General features: G+C 43.8%; 2 protein-coding genes and 1 long non-coding RNA gene across 5 annotated transcripts in view; 2 read left to right on the forward strand and 1 right to left on the reverse strand.

Annotated features, from left to right (window-relative positions):
• Positions 1 to 8443, reverse strand: part of NUP58 (nucleoporin 58) — a 33587-nt gene extending 25144 nt beyond the window's left edge. The window contains exons 1-4 of one of the 2 annotated variants that reach the window (XM_032496431.1): positions 8156 to 8443; positions 3717 to 3838; positions 1760 to 1915; positions 994 to 1131 (exon numbers count right to left, since the gene is read on the reverse strand). In XM_032496431.1, coding sequence (XP_032352322.1) covers positions 994 to 1131; positions 1760 to 1915; positions 3717 to 3838; positions 8156 to 8262 — 523 coding nt within the window. In that variant the 5' untranslated portion in view covers positions 8263 to 8443. Of the gene's footprint in view, positions 1 to 993; positions 1132 to 1759; positions 1916 to 3716; positions 3860 to 8155 lie in introns of both variants that reach the window. The other variant, XM_032496429.1, reaches the window with a different exon arrangement.
• Positions 8444 to 8538: 95 nt separating this feature from the next.
• LOC116668601 lies at positions 8539 to 10623 on the forward strand. Its single transcript, XR_004325806.1, has 2 exons — positions 8539 to 9066; positions 9149 to 10623. It is a non-coding gene; the product is annotated as an uncharacterized LOC116668601 (long non-coding RNA).
• A 3110-nt stretch (positions 10624 to 13733) lies between these two features.
• Positions 13734 to 27908, forward strand: part of MTMR6 (myotubularin related protein 6) — a 32330-nt gene continuing 18155 nt past the window's right edge. The window contains exons 1-6 of one of the 2 annotated variants that reach the window (XM_032496433.1): positions 13734 to 13895; positions 20607 to 20723; positions 21340 to 21502; positions 22752 to 22909; positions 23087 to 23215; positions 25971 to 26105. In XM_032496433.1, the coding sequence (XP_032352324.1) occupies positions 13872 to 13895; positions 20607 to 20723; positions 21340 to 21502; positions 22752 to 22909; positions 23087 to 23215; positions 25971 to 26105 (726 nt within the window). In that variant the 5' untranslated portion in view covers positions 13734 to 13871. The remainder of the gene's footprint in view (positions 13896 to 20606; positions 20724 to 21339; positions 21503 to 22751; positions 22910 to 23086; positions 23216 to 25970; positions 26106 to 27908) is intronic. The other variant, XM_032496432.1, reaches the window with a different exon arrangement.

Genomic DNA, 27908 nt, shown 5'->3' on the forward strand with positions numbered 1-27908 from the left:
TTGGATGTGTTAATTAACTCAACAGAAGAAAACAATGTATACAATCAAATCTAAATCTTCACGTAGTATACTAAGTATCTCACAATTTTATTTGTCAATTATACCTCAACAAGGCTGGGGAAAAACAATCCAGCATGAACTTACAAGGTTTCAGTGTAATATACAGCAAATAGTTTTATTACTAGTGAAATTTAAAGAACTGCTAATTAAAGAGCTACAGTTCAAACATCATCAAAATTTCATATTCCCAAGTTCTTTTCAATAAATTAAAAAAAAAAGTAGACTTCACTTACTTAAACACTACCTCACTGACAAACGGAATTGAAGGAGCTAGACTATAACTAATCTTAAGTCATCAACGTATACCTGTGACTCAAACAGTAAAACTTCAGAGACCTTGCATTGGTAAATCACCTAAGTCCATGCTTTTCCAAGCTGACACAATGTGCTTCTCTAGACAAAATGCCATTTACTTTAAAACCAGAGGAAACAACAGGATGTACTGGGTAAGAGCACAGGACCAATGAAAATGATTTAAATCCTGGCAATGTGTGAAAACACACAGCTGAATAAGTAACTTACTAATTTTTAAAAAATCAATGGCATCTTTAGGTTAACATAACCACCATTAAGCATTGAATAGTGTGTCAAAGGGCCTAAGAAAAATCAGAACTGATCTAAAAACTCAGTAACAAACACAAAAGCAACCCTCTAACTCTAAAGACAAGTTTCTCTAGAACAGTTTACCAACTCCTTAAACAGGCCCTTCTTTGTTTCCCTATCTAGTCAGTCAATACTAAGGAAATGTATTTCTAAAATATGGCTAAAATACCCAATTATGTATTAAAAACTACATTTTATAATTCAGTTTTTACTCTAAAAGGAAAACACAACAGTTAAAGAGACAACGTGATCTGCTCAAAATGTGAAAATAAAGACACAGTAAATTTAACTGTAAACATTCACTGTTTTTGGAGAGCAATCACCCATCACCTGATGCCGCAGTGTTTGTGCTCTGGAAAAGTGAGCCTCCCAAGCCAGCCAGGGCGCCCCCTAAGGACAGGCCCGCGGACGCAGAGGTAGTCGTGGCCGTCGTTCCACCCAGGTTATTCAGAGTAAATCCTGTGGATGCTGCAAACAGCGAAACAGTCAGCCTTCAAAAGGAAACATCATTTCCAAGCACATCACAGAAAATACAAACACTTCTAAAAAAAAACTGATGTCATGGTTAAACTGGCTCTTGGGAAAAACCACTCACTTAAAGATAAGATTGTATGTACTTTAGAATAAAGAGAAATAGTACCTTCAAAGCAAAAACCAGTGACAGAAATAAGGACTTTGGTTAATATTTGCATGGGATCAGGTAACTGACTCTAGACAGTAACACAGGGTGTTCAAGCCAGGCCACCAACTCCACATTCAAAACCAGATGAATCCTAAGCCAGGCAAGGTTTATGAAAACTCGTTACCCTGCCTGTCACCAAAATGCTCCTTGAAAACAAAGCAGATATGAATCATTTCACATGTGACCTCTCACTCTCTCCCCTGCTTTGCTCTGTAAATAGAGACCAACGTCCAGGAAGGCCTCTGCCGCTTTAAGGCTCAATGCTGACCTTCACAAATCAGTCCCTCAGTAGGTCAACACTGCTGAATGACCAAAATAAAAATTTTCCCAAACTCAAATTATCTTCACTAAAGGTAGGTACCTATGTTCACTAAGCACGTAAGTTCACACGCCCCGCTCCCCGCTGGGCCGCACCTGCCGGAGCCGACGTTAGAGCGGACGAGAGGGTGAGCGCCCCGGCCGAGGCGGAGGCCGACGTGCTGGGTAGCGCGAAGGGCGTGGCGGGCGCCGCGGGCTTGCTGAAGCACAGGCTGAAGCCCACAGTGGACGCAGGTGTGGTGGCCGGCGTGCCTGTTTAAAAAATAACTCCTTTTTACCAGAACTACATGTATTACACCCAATTCTGCCCTAACTTTTGGTGCTAAACAGACGTGTTTTCTGTTGATAACAAGGTAAGTAGCATCCAAGGGAAGAAAGGTCACCAATCTTTAATTTATTTCAACTTTTAATTGAAGTTTAATTAATTTTAACTGAGCTCCCTCATTGTCCTCGCACCGTTTCACATCACTTCCCGTCCTCCAGGTCAGGGCAGCGGTGACCTGGTTACTCACATTCCCTGCAGCACATCACTACAGAGAACTAGCAGGTTTTGGGGCTGGAAGGGAAACCATACTTTTTAGTCCAATATCCTCATATTATAGGTAACTAAAGGACAGTCATGTTGTATCTGGCAGCTGAGGCCTCACAACTACTTAGATACAACCAGGGCTTCATTCCAAGGCTTCTGGCCTAAAGTTTGGTGCTTTTTCCACTAAAAGGGCTTAAACGACTGAAAAAATGTATTATGAAATAAATTTCTACAGAAAAATCACTTCAGTATTTAAAATTATTTCTGAATTTAAAAAGCATTATATAGTTGTTGATTTTTTAAAAAACTCAAATGCTGAGAGGTTCTTTGAGAAGTGGGAATCTGTGACCTACATTCAGTTCCTCACTTGCTCTCCTCTGCACCCCAGCCCTGTGAGACATCAGGGAAGAGAAGAGTAGGAAACACAGATGTGGGCTCTTTCCTCAAAAATCCTTACCCAGAGTTAATCCTATGGCTAAAGCTGTTGCTATTGCTGGGGACAAAAAGAGAAATAAAATGTAATCATCAACAGAAGGTGGCATTCTCTGGTTTGCCACAAGCGCGAGACTTGGAGCCCCTTCAGGGCAGGTAACCCTGCTAGGAGGACTGGGAGGGACTGCGTCTGTTCCGCCATCACCACTGCCCGCACACGCGCTCTCCTGCAGCACTGGGGTTCCTACTACAAACTGTATGCAACCTGATTAATCAGGGAATGAGGGATGTAAAATGCAAACAACTATTGCCTATAACAAAATGAGGCAAGGAGGGAAAAAAGCTTCTCCAAGCAGAACACCGGCACTATCTGGAGAGGCGACCGCTGGGCTCGGGGCGGCTCCTGCGCGGCTGGGGAAGCGCTGCCACCAAGGCTGGGAGCTCAAGGCCAAAGATGGTCACAGACACCAAGAGGCCTGAGGGCACACGCTGAATGTGAATAAGGAAGCAAACTTTGAAAACAGTGGCTCCAGGGAAACATGTTTTTGGCTCATAATAACAAATTACCTGTACTTTAAAAACTTTTCATTACCAAAATGTCCACCAGAAACCTTTATATCTTACCCTTTTCGTTGTGAAACAATTGTTTTAATAATAAAAAATTTAAAACATCTCTTAGGGATGTAAATTATGAAGTTACAGCAAAATAGGAAGCCAGCTATCCCATCTATGCTGAATTAATTAATGTCCAAATTGTCAATCTGACGTAATCTTCACTAAGGTAAAACACTGCATTCTATAATCTAACATAAAATATTAATTACTTTAATCCATTGTATTTAAAGAGATTTATCTCCTTTAATTCTTAAATGTATGTGTGTGCTTTCCTTTCTTATAGTAATGTAAGTCATAGCTAATGGCTGGGCCTATTTCTGGCCCTCAATCCCACATCCCTGTACTTCTTTTCATCTCTCTACATTGTTTAGGGCTACCACCAATGACGATCCTTGTAAAGGGAGGAGACATAGGACAGAATGCACAAAGAACAAACATCCCAAACCTACTCCCTGAAAATGTGACGATCCTCCTTACCTGTGTTTGTTCCTCCTAGAGTGAACCCAGTGGCAGATTTAGATCCAAAGAGCCCGGCTCCAAAACCACCCGAAGAAGCAGATGTAGTTGCTGGCGTCGTGGTGCTTCCAAGAGTTCCAAAACTGAGTCCCAAAGAAGGGTTGCTTGTTTATAAAAAACACAAAGTAAAGCCTACTGGAGCCAATACTTATTTAATAAAAATGAAAACTAGCTCTTTGGGGCTATTTTCTTCATTTAACATATCTCATACATCTCCACAAGATACAAAAGCAACAATTCACCTTTAACCAACCAAGTTCAAATATTTTTCTGTTCTCTTTAAAAATACATCCACATGTACAATGTCTTTAAAAATACAATACCAGCCTTCAAGAAAGGCATAATCTATAGCAATTAGCATTTCAGATCCCAAGTCATCAACAGGGTCACACATATATTCTGCCTTCACCAGTTTTTGTTTGAAAGCTAGTATATTTTTAAATGGCCATAAGGAAATCCTATAAATGTGGATTACTTTCCTTTTGAACTACTCATGTACAACTCACACTGCTAAATTCATCTGTCCTTCCCCAACTGCTAACATAAAGAAAAGTTAGACAGAGCCAGAAATAGAAAAGTTATTCTAAGTTGTCTTCACCACCTCTCTCTTGCTGTATTACCATCACTGGGGGTGGGGATAATGGGCAAGAACAGACATATCCTGGCACCAGTAAGTGGCGATGGAAAACTACCCTCTTCGAAGATTATGTGTTCATCAGCAGAAATCCTCTTCAGAGTTTCTGAAAGCTTAAAAAGAGCAGCTGCTAACAGCAAGTGATGTGAACAAAATTCACAGCTTTTCAGCTGTTCTTAGCAAACTTCAGAGGCTCAAATTTGCTATCTCTAGGTGGGAGAAGAAATTATGTAAATATGAAAAAAAAAAAAACCTTGATGATACCTCGAAGATTATACAGTTCTCTCCAACGCGCTGGCATGTGGGAGACATAACCTTTTTGAGCCTCTATTTCCTCAACCGCAAAATGGGAGTAACAGTACCCATTTAGCAAGATGTTTTTGTAAAGATTAAGAGATTACACAGGGCAAATTAGCTTCACCCGATAAATGCTGTTGCTACTGCTATCATAAGGAGCACATACAAATGCAACCAAACACACCACGCACAATAAGGAGCACTTACAAATGCAACCAAACACACCACGCACAAGGTATCCCACCAGCTGGTCGCTGGGGGAGGAATGGAGAGGGAGGGGCTTACTAAGGAGGCAGAACTTGAAATCAGTCCTCGACTCTGAGCAGGAAGGAGGGGGTGTATCCTAACTGTGTGTTAGCCTACCACTGACTTCAAAGTGATCCGTATGAGCGAGCACACGTGTACGTGCCCTGGGTGTGTAAGCACAAGGTTAGGGTTAGCAGAACAGGGCTGCAAGGTCTCACCCACAATTAAAGCACAAATCTTTAAACACTTAATCAACTGAATCAAAAATGTACTTCAAGGAACACTGGCAAATTCTGAAGAATCAAATTATGAAAATGCTTATTATGCTCTCCTTCCTCCCAAACAAATCAATGATCCCATGTTTTTATAGCTATCTCATAAATAAATTTTAAATGTATTTTAAGAAAATTTAAGTATTTAAGTTTCTTGACATTTCAAGATAAACGAAGACACAAAGAAGTGTTTCACAACTTCATAAAGTTGAAAACGTTACCAAAGAAACACATCAAACTGAAATCTTACCAGAGAAGCAGAGGAGAAATATCTCTGTGGCAGAGAAATTTACTGAAACAAAAGCTCCCCCAGACCTAACTAATTACTGCCTCAACCAGTACTAGCTGCCAGTTCCTCAACAGGACGTGCTGTGGAAAAGCCGAGCAGACCTGCAGACCAGGAACAGAATCTTAATTTTCCATCCAGAACGTGCATTTAGGAGCTGACACAACAGGAGGCATTTACTGAGCACTCAGCAAATGTCAGACCCAATGCTAACACTTCACTGCGTTTATCTCACTCAACAACTCTTTAAGGTAAACATGACTATACCCCTTTTCCAGATGTGGGAACTGAGGCTTGGAGAGTAACTCTCCAAAATGATATACCAAGAGACCAAGTCACCAGGTGGCATTAGGGGCAGTCAGGCCTCCAAACCAGTACTCCAACGGACAGGGGGCAGACTTTCTCTTTTATTAATTTCTCAGGCTTTCTAAAGGCTGTATAAATTCTTCTAGTTCACTGCTAATAATTTACTCAATGATTCAACAAGTATTTATCAGAGTCATTTTCATAATAACACCAGGCACTGCTGCAGGGATGAGATCGAGTGGTAAATAAGACTCAGATCAGCCCTCAGAAAGTTTCCAACCATAAAGAAAAAGATTAATCAATCATTTGTTCATTCGACAAATAATGTGCTGAGCTCCACTGTGTCTCCGGGAAAACGAGCATGAAATTTCTCCACCATCACAGAGCCTACATTTCGTTGCTGGCATCAGACAATAAACAAGTCAACTGAAAAATGTAATGAGCTGGTAACAACTGTGGTAAGTGCTATAACACAGGGGTGAGAATAGAAACCTCTACACTGACAGGTCAGAAAAGGCCTCCCTGGGAAGTGAGCACGAATCCCACAAAACAGGCACCAGCTCAGCACAGGAAGTGGCTGGGGATGCCAAACAGAGGGACCTGCCCGAAGGTGGGAAGGGGTTTGGCCAAGTCCACCTGAGGAACTGAGAGAGGCCCAAGCTGCTAGAGCAGTGTTTTTCAAACTAAGATCAGGATGCCCTGGAGGAGTATAAAATCAGTTTAGCAGCTCACAACCAGCATTTTTAAAAAAATGAAACAGAACGAAATAAAAAATAACAAAGCACATTGCAGGAAATAAGGGCAGTGTCTTCTGTTGAAACTGTTACTTATTTGTGTGCCTGTAGATACTATTTTTTCATAGTGAGTCTGGATCACTGAACTGGAGCAAACTGAAATGAGTTGGGCTCAGGGTGTCTGAAGAGGTTCTAGACTGTTTGGGTCTTGCAGATCATGGTAGGATTTATTTTTACTTCATTCCAAGGACAGGGGAAAAAATCACTGAAGGGAGGCAAAGGGAATTTTTTTTAAAATCACTGGCTACAGTGTTGCAAAAAAAGTTGGAAAAGCAGTTGAGATAGCAACTTAGATACCACTGAGCTAATCAAAGTAGACAGGGGCAGTTTTCTTCTAACACAGGATAGGTCACTGGTTGAGAACCTGGCAGGAATCATAAGTGTTTTCCTAAGAATGTAAGTTTCCGGGAAGCAGGACTTACTCATCTTACCGCCTAACAGAGAGCCTACTACACAGGAGTGTGTTCAATAACTACTTGTCCCATGAATGACAAGAGTCTGCAACAGGGTGGTGGCTCTGGAAATGAAGCAAGGGGAAACCGAAGAATTAAAATTATCAGACCTCGCCGATTAAGCACGTAAAACGAGAGGAGAGGAGGTATTAAGGAAAACTCCAGATTTTTGACTTCACTGTACTCTGTGCACCACCATCACCCTCTCCCTTTTAAAAGGCAAAACTGAATGTCTTTTTGCCTGGTTAATTTACAACCACATTCTTCAAGCTTCAGGAGTGATCTAACTCGTTCTCAGTAAACCTCTTGACTTGATCTCCTCCACCTTTATCTTCAAAAGATTGAGTTCTAAGGATTAAATCTCGCATCATTAAAATCTTTAATCGCCTTTCTAGATGTCTGCTAGCCAAATTGTGGCGGTGTAGCAGGCCGCACAAAAACGAGGACTATGGTGCCTACATTTTGCACCAATGTGAGTCATTACAACACAGTAATGTTACCTATGATATACTAATTAGCATATACAGTTCAAAATTATCACCAATAAATGCCGTAACAAGTATTTAAAACAAAATAAAAAAGGACAGATAGGATCCCATGAGGCACAAAAGGTTTGAAAGCGCGTTTAACATAACCACGACACCGTTAAACCAATCATTAATGTCCCAAACCGTATACCCTACAATGGCATCTCAATTATCAGGGAGAAACGTGTAATTGTCTCCCTTAAAATTTCCTATTGAGTATCTTCTTCTAAAACCCCACAAGTTAGTTCCATTCATCCGTTTCACATTCACCGTACGCCGCAGCCTGGTGCCGCACTGGGCCCAGACTTCGCGTGGAAACAGGTGTCCCCCGCCCCCTACGACCCTCAGGCTGTTCCCCAGGTTCCCTCGCCTCCCCGCCCCCTACCCAGCCATCCGCCCCCACCCCAGGCCCTCCAGGCCGCCCTTCCCCGCCACACAGACAGCCCGCCCCCCCAGGGTTCCCCTGCCCCCAGACCCCTCAGGCTCCTCGGTCCTCCAGGCCCTCCGCCCCCAGGCCCCCCTACCCTCTCAGGGCCCCCGGCCCCCAGGCCCGCCCGGAAGGAGGCCGCCCGCGGAGCGCTGTTACCTAGACGCCGCGGTCCCGAAGGAGAAACCGCCGCCCGTGCCGCTCCCGCCGGCGGCCACGGTAGAGGAGCCCAGCGTGCCGCTCCCGAAGGAGAACCCCGCGGACATGGCTGCCGGCTCGGCGCCGTGGGCAAGCAGAGAGGTAGGCAGGTCGCTCCCGCCTCAAGTATGAGGCAGGCCGGGAAGCATCGCTCCTGCCCAGCCCCGACCCGGCGCGAACCCGGAGCCAGGCGGCCGCAAGAACAGGCCTGAGGGGGCGGAGACAGCGCTGCGCACGTCGGTCGGCCGCGCGCACGCAGCCCCGGAAGTACGCACGCCGCGCAGGGGCCGCTGGGAGGGGGTGGGTGGGGCCGTCGCGCCGCGCAAGGCGCCCTGGGACGAGCTGGGGCGGCGCCCCGAGGTCCACCCCGTTCGGGTGGTGTCTCGCCCTTGGGTGTGTCTGGACGTCTGTGCTGACGTAGCTTCTGCTTGTGGCTATTGCGTCTCAGTTATTGCTTCTTCTCTTGCTTGCAGCCAGGGAGGATGCGCAGAGCCCGGCGTTGGCAAGGCTGGCGCCCTCCTCCGCACGACTCCGACGGCCGGGAGGTCCCAGGCAGCAGTCCCGTCGGGCCGGCTGGCCGCGCGGGCGCCTCCGAGCTCTGTGTTCGGCACACTCGGAACCGGCCCAGACCCGCTGTCCGAGGCCGTGGTGGAGCCCACGGACGTGCCCGCGTCTCCGGGCTGGAGCCTGGGGTCCCGCCCTCGGCTGCCTTCGAGCTGGGGCGCCGGGACACCTTCTTGTGTCCCCTAGGGAACCGCAAAGTGGACGGGATGAGAAAAGTACAGAACCGGGAACAATGACAGGGTTCTGTGAGCAACCCTTAAACATAAGAAAAATGGGAGTGTAAAGAGGAGATTGCGAAGGGCGGAAGGGTGAGGAAGGAATTCCCGGCGGTGGTGCGTTTGGGGTGCTGCCTTTCTATCGTGGGTCCTTATTTTTCCGTTACTTCCACAGATGGTTTTCCTACCTGCGATTTGGTCCAGTTGGAGTCATCTTAGAAGTCTCCACCGTATTTGCTTTCCTTAAACAATTCTCACTGGGACACTGCCGTGATCAAAAACCCAGTGGCTCTTCATTCTGCCATTCAGTGCCTTCCACTCAATCACTTTGTAACCTCACAGCTCAGGGGTCCCCTTAATGCAGCACTTTCTCCTGCTTTGGGCTTGGACATTGCCCCCCGCCAGGGACCTAATTGTGTGCCTCTGGAATTCACGTGTTGAAACTCTAATCCCCAGTGTGATGGTATTCGGAGATGAGACTTTGGGGAGGTAATTAGGTTTAGATGAGGTCATGAGGGTGGGGCCTTCGTGATAGGGTTAGTTCCCTGGTAATTAGAGACACCAGAGAACTCACCCCTTCCACCTCTAAGGACACAGCCAAAACAAGGCAGCCTTCTGAAAGCCGGGAAGACTGACCATGGGCACATTGGTCTTGAACTTAGCTCCCAGAACTGTGAGAAATGTCTGCTGTTTGAGCATCCAGTCTGTGATATTTTGTTACCACACCTTGAGCAGACTTAACACCATCTCTGTGTTTGCATGGTTTAAAAATTAAACAGCATTTCAAATATTATGGAGGTCACTATGGGAATGAGAAAGAAAAGGGACATATATGAACTGTAGTGTAAAGAAAAACATAGTGATTGAACAGGAAGAGAAAAAATATTGTGGGTTTTAGAGCTTCAGTGGTCTAAAGAATGCTACTATCAGAGATGACTATGGGGTGGTCAGTAAGAGGCTGGGAGTGTAAAATCTAGGTACAAATAGGACACCTTTCAGTGGAAAGGAAAAAGATTGATCCAGACAATTTTTGTAAAAAGATAGAAAGTGATTCCCTATGTCTTTGTTGTGCATTCTTTCCAAAACTTTTGAAGATAACCAAAATTAAATTAGTAAAAGCAAAATCCTGTCACTTAAATACATATATGTTAATTACCAACACATATAAGATTAACTGGATGGAAAGAGCATGTAAAAATACAGTAGGGGTTGAAATAACATGTTCGTAATAGAGAAACAGGGTTGAGGTATATAGGAACTCTGCAATAATTCTGTAAATCTAAAACTAAGTTTGTAAAAGAAAGGAAAATCTGACTCATAAGAGTTTTGGGGGGAGTTACTCAAATCAACAAACTTTTTAAACTTGATCTTATAGAAATTTTAGTACAATATTTCTGTCTTGTATCTAGCAGAGTAGTTTAAGTTATTGCTGCAGAAAATCCCAAAATTCCAGAGAGGAACCCTGCAGAGATGGAACCTGGAATATTTGATGCGCAGTATTACAATCTACCACTTGCCTCTCTAGATGCACCAAATGTAAGACTGGATCTCAAAGACCCTTTGTAATCTTATGTGACTTCTGTTTGTCCTGTTAGCAAAAAGAAGACACTTTAAATCCTTACGTTCTGCGGAAATAAAACTCCAAAGAAAGCCCAGTTGTTTGGTTATTCAATCAAAAACTTGACTGTAAAATGGTAATGACATAAGCTTCATGCCTCTTTCAAATTAAACCCTGCCCAGCCAGCAGAACCACAGGGCACTGGAATTTGGCTTAACCTTCCTTAGCTGGAGAGAGTATCACATCCCATCCCAAAACATGTTTCAAATACTCCTCTTTGACTTACTGAGACTTGAACTCATGTATCTATTCTATGTGAATGGCTGCTTACCAAGGATGAAGCAAATGATTTGGATGTTAAATTCCACAGCAAGCCACTTTGCTTCCCTTATTTTTTATACTGTGAAAATCCTGTTAAGAAACCCCATCTGAACTCAGAGCTAAAGAACTAGCATCAGAATCAGCAGGGATACAGATACCTCTGGGGATTCTACGACGCATTCTGCTTGACACACATGTACAGCTTATTTATAGAGCATTTACTGAGGTCAGCTACTGTGCTTATGGTTTTCTGTTCATGATTTCACTTAACCAACAACAACCCCCTCCTCTCTGGCCTAATCTTGGTCAGCAAAAGCATGAGAAAAACCCTTTAAATTATTATACAGTTAAGCAGTTACAAATATATGATCACTGATGACAGTAGGGTTCTGCTTGGTTACAGTGAGGGGTGTTTGGTGCCTTTTAGGATGCTCAGGACCAGACCTAGCCTCTACCAATTAGTCGCCAGTAGCACCCCCCCACACACACACACACCCAGTTGTGACAACCAAAAATATCTCTAGATATTCCCAAATATCCCCTGAGGGCCAAATCACCCCAGGCTGAAATCACTTCAGAACTGCTGAAATAGAGGAATGACAAAAGTCACCTGTAATCCTAACCATTTAGAAATGTAAGCTTTTTGTTTGACATAAATAAAAATTACAAAGCATAGTCACTTTGAACTGACCACTATATAGCTGGTTTTGTTTTCACTCAGTAATTCAGCATCAACAATTTCATTATATGATACTCCTTCAGAGCAAAACTTTGTTGGTAGTGTTATTACCGAGTCTAAACTCGTTCTGCTCGCTGCCAGGCCAATAAACTGGGAGACAAAGTGTTGGGGCAAGGAATAAGGACTTTATTGGGAAAGCCAGCAGACCAAGAAGATGGCAGACTAATGTCCTGGAGAACCACCTTCCCCAAGTCAATTCAGGCTCCTTTTATACTAAAAAGGGGAGGAGATGTGGTTGGTTGTCGCAAACGTCTTGGTGTCAGAATCCTTTGCTCTTGCAGCTGTCCCGGTGGGTCAGGTCATGGTGTCCCTGTAAACCTCCAACAAGACAAATGTAATGTTCTGTTCTGCAACTTTTTATCTCTATGCGAATGGAAAAGTGTTATACCCTTAAAGGTCAGAGCTAGCCTGTGTATTTCAGGATAGAGGCAACATTCTTTCACAAAAGGTGCAGAACCAGCATGACTCAGCATGGGAAACAGAGCACAGGGTTGGAACTAAAGGAACAGATCTAATACAGAGTCAGATTTGTTCTTCCCTATTACATTGTGAATACTTTATAATAAAATAATTCTAACTCCTTCCTCCTGCCCCTGACATCAATGCTGTCACTAATTTCACTTATACATAAGCATTTCACAGGGTATAAAATTCTAGGTTGATGGATTTTTTTTTCTGTCAGTGCTTTAAATATTTCACTCCACACTTCCTGCTTGCATGCTCTCTGAAGAGAATTCAGATGTAACTCTTTTCTTTGCTCCTCTGTAGGTAAAGGTTTATTCCTCCTGGTTTCTTCAGGATTTTTTTTCTTTATCTTTGATTTTCCAGAATTTGAGAATGATATGTAGTTTTTCTGGCATTTATCCTACTTGGTGTTCTCTGAGGAAATGTTTGGTGCATGATGTTAATTTGGGGGAAATTCTCAGTCATTGTTGTTTCAAATATTTTTTCTGTTCCTTTCTTTCTTCACCTTTAAATACTCCCATTTCATGGATGTTACCCCTTTTGTAGATGTTCACTGTTCTTGGATATTCTATTTTTGTCCAAATGTTTTCTTCTTGCTTTTTCAGTTTAGGAGATTTTTATTGCTATATCCTCAAGCTCAGAAATCCTTTCCTCAGTCATGTCCATCCTTCTCAGAAGCCCATCGAAGGCATTCTTCATTTCTGTTACAGTGGATTTTATCCACACCATTTCTTTTTGGTTCTTTCTTAGAATTGCCGTCTCCCTGGTCACACTGCCCATCTGCTCTTGCAATCTGTCTACTTAACCCATTAGAGCCCTTAGCCTCTTGATCATAATTGTTTTAAATTCCCATCCTGATAATTTCAACATCCCCACAATATCTAAGACTGGATTTGATGCTTTGTCTCTTCAAACTCTGGGGGTTTTTTTGTTTTTTTTTTTGCCTTTTAGTTTGTCATGTGATGTTTTCCAGATAGCCGGACATGATGTACTGGCTCAAAGGAACTGCGCAGCACTGCTTCCCAGGGAGGGTGCGCCTGTGGATTTCTGTTCCCATAAGCTGTTGTTCTCTGATATTTGCCTGTTTCCTTTAACTTGGGGATCAGTGGTTTGCCCTGTGATCTCACTTCTCAACTAGAGTTTCTTACGAAAAGCTGTTGATTTTTCAGTTTGTTCAGCTTTTACTTGTTAGGACGCACCCCATAATTTTTAAGGGATGCTGGTATTAACAGTGTATGGCCATACCCCACTTTATATAACTGATCTCACCATATTGGAGATTGTGATCGATTCAAATAAGGCTACACTAAATACACCTGATTATTTCCGTGGAATAGATTCTTGGGAGCCGAACTGAAGCTCAGACTAAAGAGGAAGTATTGAAATTTGGTGCTGTCCACAGGTAGGGAGAGGGGCTTCAGTGACATCCTGTCTCGCCCTCCCCCACCAAATTCTCTCTGCATAAGCACGTGCACAGGACCCAGTCTGGAGCGGAGAAAACGGCCAGCCGCCTGAGAGGACCGCGCTCTCCTCGGGATTGGAGGGCCTCCGCCGGCAAGGGGCGCTGTGGGACCCGTGGCGGCCCCGCACCATCACGCCGCCGCTCTCCGCGCGCCGCCGCCGCTCTGCCCGCCGCGCCGCGCCCCCTCGGCGGCCGGGTTTGGGGAAGTGTTTCCAGGAGACGGTGGGGCGGGCCGCGCGTGCGCGGTGGATGCGGCCGGCGGCGGAGGTGGTTCCTGCTGGGCCAGGGGCGCCGCCACTGGTCCTCCGCTCCATGGTGCGCCCGGTGCGGCTGCCGGCGGACGCGTCCTCGGGATGGAGCACATCCGTACGACCAAGGTGGGCGCGCGGACGGCGGCTCGCCGCGGGGCGGGCGGAGGGCGGCGGGCCGAGGGTCCTGGCGGGCCCGGCCCGGGACGCGGGGGCGGCCGCCCAGGGGCTTCGGGCGGGGGCGGACGGCCGCCGTTCCTGGGCCGAGTCGGCGCCGCTGTGGCCCCGCGCCGGAGCCCTGTGGCCCCGGCCCCGGATCCTCGCGGCCGGCGCTGCGGGAGCTGGACCGGCGCCCCGCTCCACCTCGTTTTCCTGGGGCTCTGGTCGAACTTGCTCGCCTCTAGTGTCAGGAGCCCGCTGGACAGACGCGTTGCGGGGAAGCGTGTCTGGTTCCTCAGCTGAGCATATTCAGCCCCTTGCTTCATTTTGTGTGTGAAAGACGCTTATTTTGAGAAAACACAGATTCTAATGATTCTGGTACAGCTGTTAAAACGGGAGAAAATGACACCAAGTTACTTTACCTACAGAATTTTAGTTCAGCTTCAACTTTGGGAAGGGAGAAAACGTAACTCGCAATCAGAAGCATTGAATAGCATCCTTTTAAGACCGCGCGGAACCTGCAGAATCAGGAAGAAGACCCACTGCGAATCTTGACTCCCCGGGTTTTTCCGAAACGGTCAGGGGCAGTCCGTAGCTGCTCGTCCTCAAGTCACAGCTCATTTAGGAAAAGAGCCGACACACGCCTTCATTTGTTGCAGGGAGAATTTGAGATCTATGTCATTAAAGTGTTTCACAACCCTTTTTACGGTGTGCAGGGACGTATATTAGAGCATGTTTTTAACATGGCACATATTGTACCTAGTAAAATTAAGGATGCTAAAAAGCAACCCCATTTTGAAAATCTCTATTTTTAAGAGAAGAAAGATAAAGTAACTCTAAAATTCAAGTTGCTGCCACTTAAAGTTTGAAGGTAGAGGGTGCTTAGGTAAATAACCAAACTAGTAGAAGACTGCAGAGGTGGAAGGGAGGGGTAGGGTGGGCATCAGATAAGGTTCTTGTCCCATTTCCCAGATTCCTCATGTGTGTACGTGGTAGCTGTGTGCAGGGACTTCCTTCTGTGCCAGACTGCACCTCATCTCTGCACCTTTCACAGTGCTTGTTACAGTTCATAGTGCACAGTAGGAAAACAGTAAAAATGAACTGAATTTACTCAATTAGAACAAATCTATTCCTAAGGATTGGTAAGAGTGAACAGAGTGTTAGAAGAGCTTTAGGATCCCTCGGCTTATTTTACGTTTTCCTGCCTTAAATTTATAATGAACGTGTATCTTCGTTTTTATTTCTTTACCTTATTTCCTTAAGATTCTTGCTGGTAACTTTCGTTTGCTCTGCTGTTCCTCATTAACTACCAGGTTATGAACTTTAATTTTCTGATTTAGTCTTACCTGTTCACAGTGGGCTAACACTGGTGGTTTAGTAAAGGTTTTTTAATGACTTTTTTAGGATGAAAAGACTTCCGACTAATTTTCCATAAAAATGGAAGCACACTTCTTAAGTGTGCTCCTTTATTACTTTGGTTATTTTTCTAGCATTAGACCTCTGCTGCTCTGGAATGTGGCTGTACATAGACTGCAATTAAATGGATATCTACTAGGTACGTGTTGTGTGTCAGTCCCTGTACAGATGCTGGGCACACAACAGTGGGCACACAACAGTGAGCACGACAAGCATGGATCTCAGGGCATTCTGAGAGCAGTTGTGTGAACTCTAACATTTTCCTGAGTCATCACTTAGTCTTAAAAGATTGAATAGCCAATGTTTTGTTTCCATTATGCATCGCCTTCACCTGGACAGTTAATTTCCTGCAAAAATAGTTGTAAGTATTTAAAAAGTAAAAATGAATTGCTTTCCGTTTGTTTAGCTGTTTTGAACTCTCTCTAGTTTAGTCATGATCAAGGACTGACTGTCGAGTAGCTCCGTGGAACTAGCAGTTGGTTCTACGTCGCGCAGACCGCTGTGTTTGAGAAGTAGTAATCACCACTTACGAGCAGCCGTGTGTCAGTGTAGCCAGCTGCACGGTGTGATGTCACAGATACGTTAATTTATACAAGATTATCCCCAAACTCTTAATGCTGCCGGTTGGGGACATTATGTACATTTGCAGATGAGAAGGAAATAGGCTTAGAGAGTGGAAGGAACCTGCTCAGGATGGGGAGAGCCGAGATTTAAACCAAGGTTTGTCTAACTCCCAAGACTGATAACGACTTTCCTGTTATCTCTCCAGTTTTCATCTGTTTTGTTCAAATATATTAATATTAATTCAGAAATAAATCTTAATAGTAATTCTAAGCTTTTTTCCCCCAAACCTCTTATCGTAAGTAAATCATTTTTATGTGGTGGTGTTTTTTTGTACTGTTTATAGTCCTTTTTAAAAATTACTGCTTACTAATCTGAGCTACCTCAGATAAAGTATCTGAGCTGACTACTACTTAAATGGCTGTATAATTCTAACATTCAGGAACAGTTGTATCACCCTGTTTTGGTCACATTTGGGCTACTCATTGCATAGCATCAAAAAAGATGTCAAGTCAGAATTTGAATTTTTGAAAGAGATTTCCAAGCTATGCTTACGAGCAGTGACACTGCTGCCCATCACTCTGAGCTCTGATTTTGCCGCAACGAGAGAGTCTGGGCAGGAGACAACGGGAAACGTGCAGAGTCAGTTCCTCTTTATGCCCTCTTTCCCCTTTCCCTGCCAGGCGCCAGGGCTTGGCTGACACCGTGGATCGCCCCAGATGGTAGTGTGCTGTTTGTGAGTGGAGCTTTGCAGAAGGAAGTGGAAGAATGTTTTCCGAGCCTAGACGTACGTGAAAGACTGCTTCCTAGAGTTGGCTAAGCGAGATGTCCCGTGAAAACCCAACCCCACTGGTATTCAGCTTGAGTAATTTCAAAATTAACGCTCCATTTGTTCTTGGCTTGTTACCCCTTGTCATCAGAATGTGAGAGTATACACGTATATAGACAGATCCATGTTATGTATTACGAAGAGGGAAGGGAATGCAAAACTAAGGATGCATCAAGAATAAGGAGAAACTGATATTGTTTTGTTTTTTTGAAATAAGAGCCCATAGACTTGGAGGAGCACCTGAATGCTTTCCCCACGTAAAGTGCTACCTTGGCTCACACTAATGTTATCCTATTATTCAGGTGGGAAAATTGAAACTTGCAAAGACTAAATAAAATAACCTGTCCTGACCCGACAGCTGGCTCCGCGAAGGAAGCGAGGCCTCTCTGGCTCCCTGTGATCCCTGGATGGTGGAGCCAGGAGCCTGGATCCGGGCCTCTGATGCCTGTCCTGTTCTCATGGCCATTCCCCCTCCTGCCTCGCAGAGCAGTGATCTTGTCAAGGGGTTTGAGTAGGAGGTGGGTTAGTGTGAGGAGGACTGGATGGGAGGGGAGCGGGGAGAGGAGCAGGTGGCAGGATGCTGATGACGAGGGTCTGGAATGAGGGAGGAGGTCTGGCCCGGAGCAGGAGACTCGGAGCTGTCCGTGTTCCCGTCATCACGGGGGACTACTGGAGTGTGGAATAATGGTTCTCGGTCCCAGGTGGACGCCTGGCTGTAGGGAGGGATCACAGGGAGCCAGAGAGGCCTCGGCAGGCCATCCCAGCTTCAATCGCCCTGTCCTGTCGTAGAGTGAATACAGCCGTGGGCCACAGAACTTGGACTGAGGAAGGCCATTGGTCCCTCCTGCCCCAGGGGCCACATTCCCCTCTTGGGTGTCTGAATCTTCAGGATGTGATCTGTCTGTGACTTCCTGTGTTTTTCCCTTCCAGCTGTGTAGTCACCTGTAACCTGAGCTTCTGTATAGACCATCAGGGTACCTTTGAGCGCAGGCCCAGAGTTGGCAACAGATCTACTGGCCCTTAAGGTGATCTGTTAGCATCTCCCATCCTCTGCATAAGGACCACACCCTCCGGCTCTTTTCTCCCTGCTCCTTCCCCTTCTGTTTATTCTCTTTTCCCTTAACCGCCCTCTTCCCCATTTCCTTTTTGCCTGTGACACTGCCTGTAAGAAGGGTCTCGACCCTCTCTGAAGTGCCTCAGTGCTTGTGAGAGTCATAGTTGCTCCCTAAATCTCTGAGAACATTTCCATGAAAACACCAGGTAAAGTCCGGAGCAACATCTGCGCAGGGCTTTCGGCTCTCGCTGAAAAGAGGAAACCAGCAGCAGCAGGTGGGGTTTAGAAACTGGCGGTGTGTGTGGTTGAGCTTTGTGCGATCCTAGCAAACAAGATCTGACTTCTTTGTTTTTACAGTCTTAGGATTTTCAGCAAAGAGCAGAATAATCTGTATGTTTTCTTGGAAAATCTCTTATTTTTCTCCAGAACTTTAGGTATTAAATAAATGTTTTTGAATGATTTCAGATTTATTATCTGTCACATCCATATAGAGATTGCCATGTTGAAGGAGACATGCCCTGATTTTTATTATATTTTGATTTGAATATAGTTTTGCACTTACTAAGGTGATGGGTAATCCTTAGTTCGTTAACGTCAAGCTAGACTCTTTTCCCTCACTCACTTTTCCTTTTATACTTTATCTCAGTAAATGGCAGCTGGCCTGACAGGCGTAGTGTCTTTAAGAAGCCTCTAGGTCCCTTCCTTCTCACACCAGTTTGTTGTTATCTCGGGGGGTGGGGGGGCTCTTGGCCTGTATCACATCCTCCCGGGCTCCCCTAGGTACCTCTGTGGCCTCCTACCCGGTTACCCCAGGACCAGTCTTCTCCCAACTCAGCGCATCCTCCGCGTTGCCGTCAGAAAGGTCCTCTGATGGCATCTGATCACAGGCTGCTGTGCTCAAAGTCCTCCACTGGTTGTCTTTACAGCAGTTTCTCTACCTTAACAGGTGCTTCTTTTTCATCAGGTAAGATGCTACGTCCCTCCGCTTCTTACATAATGCGTCATCCTGTATTGACACTTCTGTGTTTCCTCTGCATCAGTCAAGAAAATTTTGTCGAGCTTTGCTTTTGACACTTACACTAGGAGAATGTGGGTGTTCCAACCCTAGCACTCAGGTTAGGAGACTGAGCTTGCTTTTCAAGTCCACGTGCCTCCTCCTTCCTGTCTGCTTTGAACTGGACAGTGGTCAGTGCAGAGGACTGTCAGGATCAGCTTACCTCCTCAGCTCGCTAGCAACAGGAATTTCTTTAAACTTTCATTCGCTCGCTTTGTTGCTTACTATTTCTCAGGCAAACGTGGTGTAGAGGACCTGACATCTATTCCCCAGCCTTCCTGCAGCCCTTGAGGGAGAGAGTTTTGTCCCTATTCCACACATAAAGAAAGTGAGGCCCAGACAGATTGACCTTTAGTTGGTAGCCAGTGCATTTTGGAGTGAATTAGCAAACTAGTCCTAAACAAAGAAACAAATGTTGACTTCTGAGAGAAATCTTCATTCAGGTTTATAAGAAGCAAGTTTTCCTGTGGCTTTAAAGGCAGTGCGTGGTGATCTGACAGGTTTTAGTTTTTATCTGTCAAATCAGCTGCCAGACCTGAGCTGCAGTAAGTTAGATCCTGTCTCTAAGTTTCCAGAGGGAAGTGTTGAAACTCAATTCACTGCCTTACCCTTGCAGGTGGAGTTTTGAATCACAATCAAATATTTTGTTCTGCATTTAAATTTTAACTTATTTGGACACTGCTGTTATAAATAAAACACTATGGCATCGAGCCTCTTGGAGATTTAAGTAGCCTTTTCAGTTGTAGTTATTGATTATTTTGGAAATCCTAATTTCATAGTGGGATATTTTTCAATTTTAGTAAGGGAAAAGAAAATATATATGAGGTAAAAGTATAGAATTAACGAGGTAATGGTTAGCTCTGTGGTTTTGAAGACAGCTGTGGGTTAATATTTTTAGTTGGTAAAGGTTCTTTTACTTCCCCTCCCCCCCAAAGGAATGAGTAGTAATAAATATTATCTTTTCAAAGCAGTACCCTCCTGCACATTCTTGGCCAACTCTGCCCACACTCCCCAGTGGCACCTGTGTGCACGCACGTGTGTGTGTGTCACCATTGATAAAGATGTACCATGTACCTCACTGCCTCAGCCACAGAGGGCGGTCAGGCAGCATGTGACATGCGAGGGAATTCAGAGCCAGGAAGAAATGCAGCGCTGACATTAGTTATTAATTAATTTTCTGAGAAGGATTCCTGTTAAGAGAGGGCATCAATGAGCCCTGAAGATGGCGTCGCGCTTGGCTGAGCAGGAGAGGCTGAGTGAGGAGGGAGAGCAGGTGGGGAGAAGAGCAGAACTGGACACAGAGCTTTCCTGGGGGGGGACGCTGGGCAGAGTGATGTTCGCAGTGTTCGCAGCCATTGAGCTCGTCCAGGATTGGTTTTTCCTGGTAGATTATTTTCATGGCACTAGATAATAACCTTTATGTATTTATTTCTTGACTTGCCAACTTTAAATAAAACATACTGCCTCTTGAATACAAAAAGTGTTTGTGCTCATTTATACTGCGGCCCTCCTTCCTGTTCTCTTTCGTATTCATGTGCATTTTTTACAGAGTTCTCTCTGTTGGTTATGTTTGTAACTGTAAATAATGCCTATGTTGTTTGTGGGTGACACATTCCCCAAGATACGTGATTAACTTTCGACATTAAATAAACTCACGTTTTTGAACAGGAGGAAAACATTTGCAAATGTACATTTGAATTATGGGATAACAGAAAATGGATTTTATTCCACTTTTGAAATGAGAAATAACACCTTTTTCTTTCTTAGGTTGAGCAAGTGAAATTACTTGACCGATTCAGTAGCAGCAACAAGGCTCTGACAGGGACCCTGTACCTCACGGCCACACATCTGTTGTTCATAGACTTTCACCAGAAAGAAACCTGGGTAAGGAGGACCCCAGCCGGGTTACCATGATTATCGCAATGGGATCGACCTACGCTGTGTTTTATTTTGAATATGTACAAGCATTTTTAGGTGTTGCCTGTCTAAATGAGAAATTTTTCAAAGTCATGTGAGCACTGCCGCCCTCCTTTTGAATAAAGCTGTGGCGTCACCTGGGCTGTGGGATTCTCTCTCGGTGATGAGTTGTAAGCAAAGGCCTGGAGTTCCTGACTGAAGGGGCAGAGCTATCATCCCAATTGGCAGGAGGAGCTCAGTGCGTGTACAGAGGAGCCAGGCGATGGCTGTGGTCACTAGGACTCGGGTGTGTGGAGGAATTGGAATGAGGCTAGAGAAGTGGGAAATGACATGACTAGAATGCTTTGGGGGGTGGGGGTGCTTTTTAATGGTCACCCCTCTGCCTTGTAGAAAACAGCTCAGAGGTTCAGGAGTAGAAGGAGTCTGTTTCTGGCTTGGGCATATGGTCATTAAAAATTTGCGTGTGTAGTGTAAGATCGGAGACCGTGTTTGCGGAGGCGTTTCTCACATGTCTGCACTCTGGGAGACAGTAGCTGTTTTGTGCTTTTCTGTAATGATGATCAGATGTTGCCTCCCGTTGTAGATCTTGCACCACCACATTGCCTCGGTCGAGAAGCTGGCTCTGACGACGTCGGGGTGCCCACTGGTGATTCAGTGCAAGAACTTCCGGACTGTGCATTTCATTGTTCCCAGAGAAAGAGATTGCCACGACATCTACAACTCTCTGCTACAGCTGTCAAAGCAAGGTGCTGTTCTCCAGGACCAGAGCTTACTTGCTAATTGAGATGGACTAGATTATCCAAGATACTTTATTTAATATCTCATTATTGTTACATTATACTTCAGGTTACTCTTAAGTTGGGTTCTTATGTGCTCTGTTCCAAAAAATTTGGCCTAGAAATGATGAGAAACTTCCGATCTGAACTGTAGGAATGGTTTCCAAAGGCAGGGAAATAGCAAGGAAAGAGTGAAGCATTTACAGTGGTACAGGCTTGACGAACCAGATTGCTGTTGACGTTTTCAAAGTCTGTTGAGAGCCAGTAGCCCAGCTTTTTTTTTTTTTTTTCTTTTTAAGTTGATGTCCCAGAGCCAAGAGGAATGACTTGGAAGTTGATTACTGCATGAAAAGTTAAGGGAGGTCAGGCTCGCCTGGCCACAGTGGGGCTGATTCCTTAGATTGACTGGAGTGAGCAGGGGTAAGAGAGTGTGACTCCTGCTTTAGTGGAGGCAGGAGTGAGGGCAGTATTGGCCCCGGGGAGGACTCTTACTGGCGCTGGTGCCCCAGCGTCTGCAGGCTTCCTCCCCCAGCATGCTGGACGCCGTGGCTGTCTCCATCGAGACAGAGCTCACTGGTTCCTGACTGTTTCTTGTGTGTTGCACACCTGGGTTGCAGCGGTCTCGGAGCAGGTCCCCTCTCACTCTTCTCTCCAGCTCCTCTCTGGGCCCTCAGAGCCTGTACGGGTGTCTGCACCGCCCCTAGGGAAGCCCCGTCCCACAGCGGGCACGCTTCTCTGACTTTGGGGCGTGGCGTTGTTCAGGAGCAGATGCTCTCAGGGGCTCTGTGCACCCTCTGCTGGTTTTGGCCAACACCATTCTGTGGGTTGTACATGCACTTTCCCGTTTTTCTGTGCCATCTCTAGTTCTTGGTTAAAGCATTAGTCCTCTGTGTTACGTCTCATTTGGGAAGAGTGGTGGGTGGGAAGTGTCTGCTTCTCTCTTTAAAATTTTACTTTTAAGGGAAGGAAGTATTGCAGTAATGTCTAAGTCTTACTGTGATATTTACTAGGTTTTGCTAATGATACAAATGAAATCTTAGATCGACCTATGTGTCTTCAGATTACTCATTTTCATCAAAGAACTGGGAAAATAGTAAGTTCAAGTATGTTCAGGTATTAGCTATCTCTGAAAATTTTTTAAAAACAGAGGGATAAAACTGAAAAAATTATTAAATCCTATAAATTGCATTTTAACATTTATGTGTTTTGTGTACCATAGCAAAATATGAAGACCTCTACGCATTCTCTTATAACCCCAAACAAAACGATTCAGAAAGACTGCGAGGCTGGCAGCTCATTGACCTTGCGGAGGAGTATCAGAGGATGGGGGTGCCGAATTCAAACTGGCAGCTGTCTGATGCCAACAGGGACTACAAGGTACCCTGTCAGTTAGAAAATGTTGGTACCGAGAGTCAGAGTCATAGTAGCGGCTTGTCCGTGTACTACTCTGTACTGTTCTTGCGTTTAATATGTTTTAGTGTTTGAAAGGTGTTTTTTAACCTCTTGGGTTTGGAACCATGAGTGCAATGGTTATGTTTTATTTGATTTTTACAGATTTGCGAAACTTACCCCAAAGAACTTTATGTTCCCCGAATAGCAAGCAAGCCAATAATTGTTGGTAGTTCCAAGTTCCGGAGCAAGGGGCGGTTCCCCGTTCTTTCCTACTATCATCAGAGTAAGGAGGTAGGAAGCTTTCTTTTGATTTTACAGTTGAAGCATAACCCTCTTCAGGCATAAGTATCCGAAAGAACGTTCATTTTTACATTAAGAGGTCATTGTTATGATGTTGCTGATAGAGAAGTGCTGGCTTTTCCCTTAATAACATGATTGAAATTTAAAAACAAAATTATCCTGAAATACGGAAACTCTCATACTTGTCATCTTTCTCCCCTCCCCCTCATCCTTTCCTTCTTCCCTTCCAGGAGTGACTTGAAAACAACAGGATTTGTGAGCAGATAGATTCTTCCTGCTTTCCTCTGGTTCTCTTTTGATCCTGCTTGTTTGCAGGGAGAGCAGATAGTTTGGACAAGCCAGCTATTGAGAAAAGGGAGAGAACCAAGGGTCTTTCAGGCTCCCGTTTTAATAGTAAGCTCCTCACATTGGGAGGACTTTTCCAGTGAGAAGGGGTGGAGGCGGCGTCTTTATACCGAGACGCTGTGACAGGGATTGCTCAGCACGGTGAAACTTACCTGCAGTCCCTGCGCAGGCAGGATGGCCTCCATGATTAGTGCTCTCTGTGCATGGGAGCCGCGGGGCAAGCTTGTCAGCTCTGCTCCTTACCTGTCCCTTTCCGTGGGGACCGGTGGTTCGGAGAGGGTGGATCTCTTCTCATCACAACTGGTAACTTGAGGGCTCGATGCCAGTTCTGATGCCCTGTCCTTTGTGAGCTGGTTTTTTCCTTGGGAAGCGTTTAGAATTGTCTTTTTCCTCAGGGTTCTGAAATTTCATGGTGATGTGCCTTGCCGTGTTGTTTTAAATTCTGTCTGGAAACTCAGGACTCCGTTGTGGGAAGTTGCTCCTTTGGTAATTTCCTCTATTCTGTTAATTTTTTTGTACTTTGTGTGTGTGTGTTGACAAGTGGGCTTCTTAGCATAAACATTCATTTTTCTTAATTTTCTCTCCTATTTATCTCTTGAGGTAAGATTTCTTCAACCTTATCTTCAGTCCATCTCCTGTCTCCTTTATTTTTGCTGTAATGTTTTAAAAATCCAAGAATTCTTTCCTGTTTTCTGGGCTTTTTTTTTATTAAAAAAAATTTTTTTTCTGAACTTTTTAGTTTTCTCTTCTTGGATGTGACTCTGAAGATGTTAAAGAATTTTTTAGAAAGAATTCTTGTGCTCCCCACATAGCAGTCTGCTCAGAGTTTTTTTTTTTTCTTATTTATTTTGTTTTCCATGTCTTTCGAATATCTGATTCTTGGCTGGCCTCTCATATTTAAGAGTGAGGTGCTTCAAAGCTGTTGAGAAGTTCGCTTGTGCGCTTGAGTGATCTTCTCTGGATTTTTTTCTGTTATAATTTTCACACCACTGTGTGTAGTAAGCCTGTCCAGGATCCAAGTGTGGGAAGAGGGTGGGGCGGTTGCACATTTTGTTACCCGGGCTTTACTTAATCTTGTTTTGGTGGGCACAGGGCTTCACCCCAGCCTAGCTGTGTTCCATTATCCCCCGTCAGGCCTTCAGAGGTATCAGCTCCCGGGCCTTCCTGGGCTTTTGCTGCTGAGAATATCTTGCTTCCTTTTGACTCGGAACAAGTTGTCAGCTTTCTTTGCTAAATCGGTTACTACTTGTCAGTCTGCTTTCATTTCCCCACATTTTATTGATGGCTCTACTCAATTTTTGTCTCTTTTCTCATTTTCTTTGACCTTTTGGTGTTACACATTTAGAATTTCTTTCTTAGAACTTTAGTTGGGTTTGAGAAGGGAGCCAGAGGTAAAAAGTAAAACTTTAAACAGAAGTTCCTAATTTGCTTTTCATAACAAAGTCATAGGGAGTTATGACTGGTTAAGGCCTCTGTTTGACACACCCATGTTTGTATACATTTTTTATTGGAACACTGGGCTGAAAATAGATACACAGTGCCCAACCCAACAAGCCAGAGAGTTGGTCTGAGAAAACCTTAATAAGGCAGTCCTCATTTTCTTCTACTGTTTTATTACATTTTCATGATTTTATTTTATGTGTGAATTTAAAATGTGTGAATATGAATTTATATGTACTTTTTTCCTTAATGATACTGTGGTTGGAATGTTTGGGTAGAGTTAAGTTGGAGCTGGTATGGATGAGATTGAGAAAAAGGTACATGGGTCTAAGTCTTTTAAATCTTTTCTTGAGACTGAACAACAGTAGATAATCTACTCCAACACGCACTACTTCTTACAGTTATTTTTGCTCTCTTAGATCGACTGTATTTTAACCAAATTTGAATTGAAGCTCATTTTTCTCATTTTATGTCTCATTTTATATAAAGTTTGCTGATTTCTAATTAGAGCTCTGAAACCCTTTGGAAAGTAAAGGTTCAAATGATGCTGTTTAAAAAAATTATGTTCTACATTTATTGATGAATCATTTACCTGAACTTGAGTTGAAAGAATCTTATAATCCAGAGCACAGAATGCAGCTGTCTGGTAGGTTACCTGATACAGAATTGAACAGGTGTTGCTTCTTAGGATGAAAGATTTTTTTTTTCCATCAAACTAGATAAGGAGCTATTTAAGTTTCTTAGTAGGAGATAGTATTGGGAAAACTTAAGTAACATCAAGACATTGAAACAGTATTTAATCCAAATAGAATTTCAAAGTTAACACCCGAATTGTCCTGCCAGCTTTTAAACAGACTATGCATTTGATTTTAACTTTTGGGGTTTTCTCCTTTTAAGATGTTTTTCAGATAAGTTTTAGATTTATCTTTGAATAATCTGTTTTCTATCTTTTTAAAACTAGGCTGCCATTTGTCGATGTAGTCAGCCACTGTCAGGATTCAGTGCCCGGTGCCTGGAGGACGAGCATTTGCTTCAGGCCATCAGCAAAGCCAACCCAGCCAACCACTACATGTACGTCGTGGACACCAGGCCCCGGGTATGTGTCCGAGCCCAGCGCAGTCTGGCTGGGCAGTTGTCCTTGCTGATTCAGTAATGGAAGTTGATCAGTTTGTCCATATTTAATGTATTTCAGTCCTAGTTTTAAATTAACTGAGGCTAATGATACCAAAGAAATCAATCTTTTAAAGCATACCAACTTAGGAGACCCATTTCCCAGTCAGCCAGATGACGATTTCTTTTATGTCCTCACGCACACACACACACACATATATGTATGTATGTATATGTGTGTGTATATATGTGTAAGTAATATATATGTGTGTGTATATATGTGCGTATATTTGTGTATATATGTATATGTAAATGTGTGTATATGTATATATGTGTCTATATATATCTATATATGTGTCTATGTATGTATGTGTGTGTGTGGATATGTGTGTATGTATATGTATGTGTGTGTATATATGTATATGTATATATGTATGTGTGTATATGTATATATAAATTTAGGAAAGCTGAATTTTATATTGGGAATGCTTGCTGGTATATGTCTTTTGTTATTGTGAAGAAATACTTAATTGTATTACTTTTTGGTAGAATTCTTAATTGGCAAAATGCTTTGTGTTAAAATAATAGATCTTAATTTGGAATATTCAAGAAAGTAAGGAAAATAGGTAGTTAACTTAGGAATCATTGAACCAGAGAATTATAAACAGAGCACAGGATGTAGTTGTTCTGTTAGGACTCTGTGATATCAGGATAAATTTTTGTCATTGGGACCAATGTCAGAATCCCCTTCCCTTTCATAAGCACAGTTAAACAGCCAGTTCACGTAGGATCCTACAGCTAACAGTGAAAGCCCTCAGTGGTAACAGCTGATGTTACTTTTAATTTTTATTATAGCATCGCATGCAGAGCTGGTGGGCTACACAAAAGGACATTGGCAGAATTATAGTGAGGATTTCTTCAAGAATCTGGAATGATGAGAAAATAAGAGAAAGCGATGAGAAAAAGCGAGTGAGCAGTCTAGAGTGCAACTTATGCAGCCTTGTTGAAAGGAATGGTAGCTGTTTGAGAAGTAATTCTCACCATTATACAGTCTCACAAGGGACAGTGGAGAAAACAAGATAAGAGTAATCTGAGTGAATTAAGACATACTAAAAATTGGACATTGATAATTCGATAACGTTTTATTTACACAAAAAGACTTTCTTAGAAGTCATGAGTGTTGGTGCTATCTCTTGTAAGAAAAGTTTTAGGTTCCTTCCTTGTATAATCTGGGTGGGTTAATTGGTTAGAACTATTTTTAGGTAATGTTAGATATGGCAGATGATTGTAATTTAAGACTTTCTGAACCTGTGGTCTGAGGGCAATTTGTTTCTTAGAACCTAATAGCTCTTACTTGTATAATTGACTTCTACACAGAAAATATCTTTTTTTGATTGCATTGTTTTCCTAGTTAACCTTAAACTGAAGTAGTGGTAATTTTTAACAGCTAACTCTTGCCTCAGTCATCGTAGGTGGTAAGTTATATTGGTAAGAATAACCAATGAGTCAGCAGATACAACTTAACTGTACTTCTTGCCGTCCTGGGCCCCAGTCTACTGCAGGAGAAAGACAAGCTTTTCTTCCAGTTTAGGTTCTGCTTCATCCAAGTTCATAAGAATACTTAGCAAGTTACAACATACTGTGTGAAATCGTAGTCGGAAAGAACTAAACATGCCAAATCCCAAGAGAACCTCTGACAGCATTTGATCTAATAACCAAAGCCCATGGGCCTATGGGCAGTCCTTTCTCCCTAGAAATCAGTTTTGGGGGCCTAATTCCTGGAGATGTC

Source organism: Camelus ferus, chromosome 14 (genome assembly GCF_009834535.1).
Source record: "Camelus ferus isolate YT-003-E chromosome 14, BCGSAC_Cfer_1.0, whole genome shotgun sequence".
NCBI classification, from domain to species: Eukaryota; Metazoa; Chordata; class Mammalia; order Artiodactyla; family Camelidae; genus Camelus; species Camelus ferus.